The sequence below is a fragment of the Lonchura striata genome, chromosome 16 (genome assembly GCF_050655825.1).
Source record: "Lonchura striata isolate lonStrDom1 chromosome 16, ASM5065582v1, whole genome shotgun sequence".
Classification (NCBI taxonomy): domain Eukaryota; kingdom Metazoa; phylum Chordata; class Aves; order Passeriformes; family Estrildidae; genus Lonchura; species Lonchura striata.
Window position 1 is genome coordinate 1,361,540 of NC_140718.1, and position 8,233 is coordinate 1,369,772.

An 8,233-nucleotide genomic window follows, 5' to 3' on the forward strand; every position below is an offset into this window, starting at 1 on the left:
TGCCGAGCCGCGCCCCGGCCCTCCCCGGGCCGCGCCCCCGCCCTCCCCGGGCCGTCTCTCCCAGCGCGCGGCCCGGCACGCGCCGCCCGCCGCCACTGCCGCCACCAGTAGGCGGCGGGGCAGCGCAGGAGGCGTGTCCTGCGCAGGCGCGGAGTCTCTGCGTCTGCACGGGCCTGGACTCCATTTCCCAGGGGGCATAGGGCCCCCGTGAGGCGCGCTTCGGTGCGTCATTTCCGTCGCGGTGGCGCTGCTTCGTCCTTGCGGCGTTGGCGGCGGCAGAGGCGGTGAGGGGCGGTGAGGGCCGGGGCCCGGGGGCCTCGGGACGGAGCGGGGGCGCTGGGAGGCGGCTGTAGGAGCGGGTCGGGCCTGGGCTCCGAGGGGGCGGGAAGGACCGGCCGGTTTCTGGCGCTGGAGCGTCAGAGTCGGGGTGTTCCGCGGGCAGCGGTGGGTGAGGCCGGGTGGTTCCCCGTTGGAAAGTGTCCCTGAGCCCCTCTGGGCCCCTGGGTGAGTGGGCAGGAGCAGCCTGGCTGCATACGCTGCTGGGCTGCGGCAGGGCAGGACTGGGGAAGGAAGGGGCTCCTGGCACCCCCACTGGGACGGGCTGGGCAGGCGGGTCGGTGCCAAGCCCAGGAGGTTCAGCGACGCCAAGGGCACCTCCTGCACCTGCACTGGGGCAACCCGAAACGCAAACAGACGGGAAGAATGGATGGAGAGCAGCCTTGAGAAGGATCTGGGGGATAGATTGACAAGAAGCTCAGCATGCTGAGCACTGTGGGCCCAGAAAGCCAACACTGTCCTGGGCTCATCCCCAACAGTGTGGGCAGTGTGTGAAGGGGAAATTCTGCCCCTCTGCTCGGTTGAGACCCTCCCCTGCAGAGGTGCCTCCAGCTCGGGGTCTCCAGCACAGGGAAGATGAGGAACTGCTGGAGTGAGTACAGGGGAGGCCACAGAGATGATCCAGGGGCTGCAGCCCCTCTGCTCTGGAGACAGGCTGGGAGAGCTTGGGGTGTTGAGCTTGGAGAGGAGAGAGTTCCAGCGAGACCCTAAAGCCCCTTCCAGGGCCTACAGGGATTCCAAGAGAGTTGGAGAGGGACTTTGGACAAGGGCCTGGAGTAACAAAACAAGGCTTGCCACTGCTAGAGGGCAGAGTTAGATGGGATATTGGGAAGAAATTGGTCCTTGTGAGGGAGGTGAGTCACTGGCACAGGTTGTCCAGAGAAACTGTGACTGCCCCATTGCTGGAAGCATCAAAGGTCAGGTTGGATGGGGCTTGGAGTGACTTGGTCTAGTGGAAGGTGTCCTTGGCCATGACAGGGGGTGCAATTGAATGGTCTTTACAGTCCTGTCCAACCCCAGCCACCCTGTGACTGTGGAGGCCAGAGGCCCTGATATTGAAGCAGTTTTTGCATTTAAAAGCCCCATCAAGTGGGGCTGGTCACATCTGTAGTGTTCCTGTTGTCTCCTTGTCCTCTCAGCAGGGTGGCTTCAGAGACACTGTGTTTGGGTAAGACGGCCACGTGGCCTGAAGAAGGGACTTGTGCAGGAGATCATAAAAGCCACTGGAGGGAGTTGGTGGTTCCTCAGTGGGTGGAAATAGGGAGGAAAAAATGTTGGAAGTGAGGAGCTGTGCTTTTGAGAATAACTGTTGTGTTGCCAGGCTTTGCAAGGGCAATTAACCATTAGTTGCTAAAACTGATGAAATTGTTAATTACCAAAGCTTTTACTCTGGAAGAGGCTCAGTGATCTGAAAGCTTTCCCCATTACTGAGATGTGCAGGGCCAGGGGTTGGACTTGATGATCCTTATGAGTCCCTTTCAAGTCAGGATGTTCCATGATTCTGTAAAGGGCAGTGATACTGGCCAGGGCTTTGAAAGGGGAGAAGACCATCAACTTTTCTTCCATGGCTGCAGGTCTGGGACACTGCTGTGCCAATTCTTACATCCTCACAGGCAAGTGTTCAGAGATTTCAAATGATCAGTGACATTCCATTTCCTTGCGTTTCTAGATGAAGCTCCCACTTCTTGCTGTGTTTGCACTGGTATCTGTGGCTCGCTGCGAGGATGGCGCCAGGCTCCTGGCCTCCAAATCCCTGTTAAACAGATACGCAGTAGAGGGCAAGGACTTGACTTTGCAGTACAACATCTACAATGTTGGCTCCAGGTAAGCCCTGTTCAGGCTTCAGTACTGACTACAAGCAAATGTTCTCATAGTCTGCCAATGTGTGGCTGAAGGGTACAAGGCGATTTCTGAGCTCTGTGATATGTGATATCCCTCTAACTCGGAGCTTTCCAGCAGTGCCTGAAGGATTGACCCTGAAATTTACCTATTCCTTCCTCTTCCATTGTCCCTGCTTTCACCTCATGGCTGCTCAAGCTATCAGTCCAGCATAGTATAGTTCCTGTGGTGTCCTGTGACACTCTGCTCCCCATGCATGCAGCTTGCAAAGCTCTTGGCTTTGTGAAAATTCCTTTTGTTATCAGGACCTAACTAAGGACCTGACAAAGATTAAACAGAACTTCCACCATGCTAGTAAAAAGCTTCATTCCAGAATGAAAAGCTGATTGAACAAAATATAGGACACTAATAAAGTGCTTTGGGATTTTGTTTTTTTTAGATTTTTTTTAAGGCAGAATAATGCATGCTGAGTGCAGTACTGCTAAGAGAATAATATATGGTGCTGTAATGTTGGATTAATGCAACATTAATGAAATCCTGTAATTTTATATGTGGGATTTGGTTATTTTTTAGGCCAACATTGTATCTGTGGGATGGTATCTAAAGTTCAGCGAACTGCCAAATCATATTGTGGAAAAAATTGTGCTTTTCCTGTCTTTGTGGTTGTTTCTCTCAGCTTTGCCTTCCTCCCTCTGCAGTCTCCCTGTAAGATACCTCAACTGTCCTCCCCATCTTCTACCGGTCACATTTCATCTCTCAAAAATCAGTTCTTCCATTTGGTCAAGATGGAACTGTCAGTGTACTTCGCTGCAGAGCCTGTGAGCAGATGGCAAAGCTTAAGATTCCTGTCTCATCCCTCTCTTTGTTGTGTTTAGCGCTGCCCTAGATGTGGAGCTGTCGGATGATTCCTTCCCCCCAGAAGATTTTGGCATTGTCTCTGGAATGCTCAATGTCAAGTGGGACAGGATTGCTCCGTATCTTTTAATGTTTTGAAATTTCTCCCAACTCTCTTTCTTGCCCCTGAGCATCATGCAGCTTTGTGCTGTCTTCATCTGCTGTCCCTGAAATTCCTTCCGGAGCCTGGACAGGACGCCAAATCCAAACCCCTGCTCTTCTGGATGGTGCAGTGTAAAAATAAAGTTCCTTGCAGACAGGCCCAGGTCCTGGGGTAGTTCCTCTGCTTGTGGAGGAGCAGCTGGGTCAGCCTCAGGTGGGTCTGGCTGTCTATGAGCACGAGCACTCAAATTTGTCAGCAGCACTGACTTTTGCACGTGGCTCCTAGTTGCTCTTTCCTGTCTCCTCACTTTTCTTCCTGGGACGAAATACAGCAGTGTTCCTTAACGTCCAGCTCCCAGAGCAAGCAACGTGTCCCACACTGTGGTTCTACGGCCTCTCAAGGCTGGGTACTTCAACTTCACCTCAGCCACCATCACGTACCTGGCTCAGGAGGGTGCCCCGGTGGTGGTAAGTGGCTGGTTTATGGGATCCTGCAGATAACACCTGACGGCGCTCCCAGAGCTGCGTGGTCGGAGATGATGCATGTCCATGTGCTCTCCCCCTGCCCTGTTGTGGAGTGGGGAGGAAAGGTGTCAAAACCTCTTTTCCCTGCCTTTTCCAGGCTGGCTTCACTAGTGCTCCCGGACAGGGAGGAATCCTGGCTCAGCGTGACTTCGACAGGAGGTTCTCCCCTCACTTTGTAAGTACTTTCTATTGACAATGTAGAAGTGCATCATGGCAACTGCAGCTCAGTGTGGTGGCTTCCTACTTGCACATGGTGTGTGTGTCTTGCCCTGCAGTCACCTGGAGAGCTCCAGAGTGAGCTGGAGTTAATTCCTGTCAGTTCTCCAGAGGACTGTCACAGAAGCAGCTGAGTTTCCATTCCAGCTCCCTGTTTGAAGGAGCTGCACTGTGGCATTTGAGCCAGAAAATCTGAGAGTAGAATCTTAGAACCAACTAGGCTGGAAGGGACCCACAAGGAATTGTGGGGTCCTGATGTTTCCCCCCATCTCAGCCCCCTAAATTATCAGGCTAGCCCAGAGATCCAAGGCTTTGAGGGGAGGAATATCAGGAGATAGGCGAAGATTTCCAAAAGACGCTCTTACCTTGATATATGTTGGTCCAGCTCTCTTTATTCTGTGATGTCCAAGGGAAAGAGTGGGGCAAAAGAGGACGAACAGGAAATGTCAGGGGCTTATCCAGGCTTTGGACAGGGAGGGCTTCTTGGCTCTCCACCAGCCCTGTCAGGGCAGGAAGGAGGGGTCCTGGGGAATGGGGAAAAGGTATGTCCAAGTGCAATGTAACAGGGTCCAACTCCTGGCCCTGCAGAGGAGAATGCCATGAATCCCAAACATGCACCTGTCAGTCCTATCCAAACTCCTTGAGCTCTTGTCAAGCTTGGTGCTGTGACCACTTTCCTGGGGAGCCTCTTCCACTGCCTGGGAGACCATCCTCTGGGAGAAAGAGCCTTTTCTTAATATCCAGCCTTAATATTGGCTGTCCTGATACAGCTGTGGGTGCTCCCTGGGGTCCTGTCATGGTCACTGAGGGCAGAGGTCAGCACCTGCCCCTCTGCTTCCCCATGTGAGGAAGCTGCAGACAGTGTGAGGTCTCCCCTCACTTTCCTCTGACCTCATTGCTCTAAGACTCCTCTGGCCTGGATTGTTTTGACTTTTCTCTTAACAATTTCTCCCTCTAGCTGGACTGGGCGGCATTTGGCGTGATGACCCTGCCCTCCATCGGGATCCCCCTGCTGCTCTGGTACTCGAGCAAGAGGAAGTACGACACCCCAAAGAGCAAAAAGAACTGAGCAGAGTCCAATGCCAGCAGCAGCCCAGAGCTCGGGAAAGGACAACCCCGAACCCCCAGAACAGCGGCTGGGTTGGGATGGCACAGTCCCCTGCGAGGTGCTGCCTGCGCCATGCTTCAGCCCTCTGGGCAAAGGATTCGGTGGCTGCAGCAGCAGCTGTGAGGTGTTCTCTGTGTTCTAATGGAGAAACAAGTAAACAGAAAAAAGAACAACCAGAAGTCTCAAACTGCCTTGTCCAGCCCCTTTGGAGGCGGAGCCCCTCTCTCCTCTGCAGCCACAGCAATCCCAGCAGCACAGCGTGTTAGTGCCCAGAGGGGCCTGTCTGTGGGGCTCTGCCCCTGTGCTGCCTCCAGCTCCCATCTGCCTGCTGCAGTTTTCTGTAGGGTGTCCTATCTCAGGGTCCCCTCCAGTTGCTGCCTGCCCTGTGGGACAGAGATTGCTCTGGAGACACCACAGACCTGATTTGATAGAGGATTTCACAGCTGCTGCTTTGCTCTGTTGATGCTGTTCTCTGGCCCACCAGACTGCCTAGGTCCATGGTGGGCTTGTAAAGCCATGAGGGTGCAGTGCATGGAGGAGCATCAGGGTTAATTTTCGCAGGAATCAAGTGCACAGGCAGGAAACTCCCTGCACTGGGGATGTTCTGCTTAACTACACCCACTCACAACCCCCTCCCCTAGACGGGCTTCAGCTTTCTGCTGACAGTGGATCAGGACGTGTTCTCTGCCATCAGCTCTTTTCCTATGCCATTCTCTGACCCTCTGACTCTTTGGGTGACACTGAACCGCTTGGGACACAAAATGGTTGCTGGTGGCTGAGGAGGGATAAGAGGGGACACTGGAACCGAGGACATGGTCTCAGTTTGTTCCAGCAGCAGCTGGATCCAGCATTCCCAGTCTGCAGGAGGTGGCTTTTGCTGGGTCACAGAGCCAAGAGTGGGGAGCTGAGCCCCAGCAGCCTCACGAAGCCTTGCTGTGTCTTGAGCCACTACGAGGTCTTGGAGAGTTGGGGGACTCCTTATGTTTGTGGGGAACCCTTTTGGAGTGATTGTGCCAGCCCTGGCAGTGCAGTGTCACCATGTCCCCCTCCAGCAGTGCCCATACCTGCAACACCAGCCAATCTGGGAGACAGGGGAAACCTGACACACCCCATGGCACCGGGGACCGCCCATTGGGTCATACCCAGTGCACCAGTGGTCCCCAGTTCCAACACTTGCACTGGGATGCTCTGGGATGACCCTGAGTACAGGGGTCCCCTTGCACTGGGATGCTCTGGGATGTCCCTGTGTGCAGGTGACAGGTTCTGGTCACCAGGGGGTGACCCATGGAGTGGAGCCCACCCAGAACCCTTGGGGTACCCGTGGGTGCCAGGTTGGGGACACAAATGGCCCTCACTGTCTGAGACACTCATGGGGGGGCTGACCACTGCCAGGTCTGTCATGTATAGGTTTCACTCTTGGTGACAGTGAAGTGATTGCATCCCTCCTGTCCCCATCACTGCCCATCCCCGTACCAGGGGGGCTCCATGAGGACTTGGGGGGTCTGGGTGCCTGTGGATGACAGGGGACACCAGCCTGCCAGGGCCACCATGAGGCTGGGGACAGTGGGGTGGGGACATGGCATCCCCCGACGACTCACCAGCGAGGTCGAGGCTCTGGGCTTGAAGGGAGAAGGGACAGGGCTGGGTGGGTGTGGCACTGTGGGGACAGAGGCACAGGGGAATGGGTTGTGGGGTCTGTCCCCAAAGTGTTCTTGTGTGGCACTGCCACCCTATAGTGAGGCAGTACATGGGGACACTGTAGACAGCCCCGAAATGGGCCACCCAGTGCTGGCACAGCTCACTGCTACCAGCCCCCTGATGCCTCCCCAAATCCTTGTTCCACCATTATTGTTCCTACCTTCCTGTCCCCTCTCATGTCCGCACGATCACCCCATGACCCCGATCACTGAATGCATGGGATCTGCTGACATTGGGGATTTAAGGGAACCCTGTAGTCCCCCTGTGCCCCCTCCCTATCCTCCCGGAGCTGTCAGGCCTGTGCCCGGGGCACTCTCCCTACAGGAGCAGCACCACCTTCCTGGCTATCTTGGTGTCCTAGGCCATCCAGGCTGGCTCTTGCAGGCTATTGGGGCCACTTGTGCCCTGGGTGGCAGCTCTTCAGAAAAAAGGGAAGAAGCGAGATCAGGTCTCATCCCCACGTGTAGGTGGCTCTTGGTGGGGCGGGGTGGCCACAAGCTGAGCACAGGCTGTGGGCAGGGTAAGGACAGACTGGGGGACAAGGCTGGGTGGTACATGGTGGGACATGGGGTTCCCAGGAGTGGGTGCCTCAGGGGGTTTGAGGAGCCAGGGATGGGTGTCCAGAGGAATGGAGAGTACCATGTATGGACTCCCTGGTGAATGGGGGTCCTGAGGAAGGGGAGTCACTAGGGATGGGAGTGCAGTGGGAATAGGGGTCCCCAGGGCGAGAGGGACTCAGGGGTGGGAGTCCCAGAGGAACTCCCATCCCTGAGTGGGCTTCAGGGATTTGGGGTCAGGGGATGAGGGCCCTAGGGATTAGGATGCTGGGGGAATTGGGGATCCCATGGGCCTGGGGGCGTTCTGAGGGAAAGGGGATTTCAGGGGATGGAATGAACGGGAGAGGGTTACTTGGGAATGGAGGTACTGGGCCATGGAGATCCTGGGGAATGTGAGTACTGGGAAGGGGGCTTCAGGCAGGGGCAGACATAAGGAGTGGGTGTCCTATGATTGAATTTCCAGGGGAATGGAGGTTCCATGGATGGACAGTGGCTGGCTGGGTGGGTGGGCCTGTGGGTCAAAGCCCCTTCCCTGGGTGCTGCAGATTTCGGGGTGACCCATAAGGTGCCAGTGGTCTGGGGGTCACCCCAGGCAGATTCTGAGGTGCTCTGGGTCTGTGCCCCCCAGCCTCTAGTAACGTTTCCCTCTCATAATTTCCGTTTCTGTCATTTAATTCCTTAATTTCACAACACCCCAGTTTGTGCCTTGATGATCCTGGGAAACTCCTGAGCAGGGAAAGGGTTGGGGAAGCCCCAGGGTAGGGGAAGCAGGGCTGAGGGGTCTTCAGGGAGGGCTGGGGAGGCTGTGGAGGATGGGAGTGTGTCCTAGTTTAGGGCAAATTGGGGAGAAAACCTCTGGAAGAAGCTCCCAGAAAACAATCCCCATGGCCTCTCCCCCCCCCCCCCCCCACACACACACCTAGTTCGGGAAGAGTTTTCTCGGAGAGAAGTGGAAAAA

The 8,233-nt window shown here is 55.6% G+C and overlaps 1 protein-coding gene across 2 annotated transcripts; it reads left to right on the forward strand.

The window, feature by feature from the left end:
• Positions 1-243: 243 nt before the first annotated feature.
• LOC110484123 (translocon-associated protein subunit beta) lies at positions 244-5,193 on the forward strand. Of its 2 annotated transcripts, none has more exons than XM_021554541.4 (6): positions 244-294; positions 2,006-2,160; positions 3,051-3,149; positions 3,531-3,639; positions 3,794-3,871; positions 4,871-5,193. In XM_021554541.4, exons 2-6 carry the CDS (start codon positions 2,006-2,008, stop codon positions 4,979-4,981), a joined length of 552 nt encoding a protein of 183 aa, XP_021410216.1. In that variant the 5' UTR covers positions 244-294; the 3' UTR covers positions 4,982-5,193. The 2 variants fall into 2 exon arrangements, with proteins under 2 accessions (XP_021410216.1, XP_021410215.1); XM_021554540.4 differs by having other exon boundaries at positions 244-284.
• Positions 5,194-8,233: the final 3,040 nt, after the last annotated feature.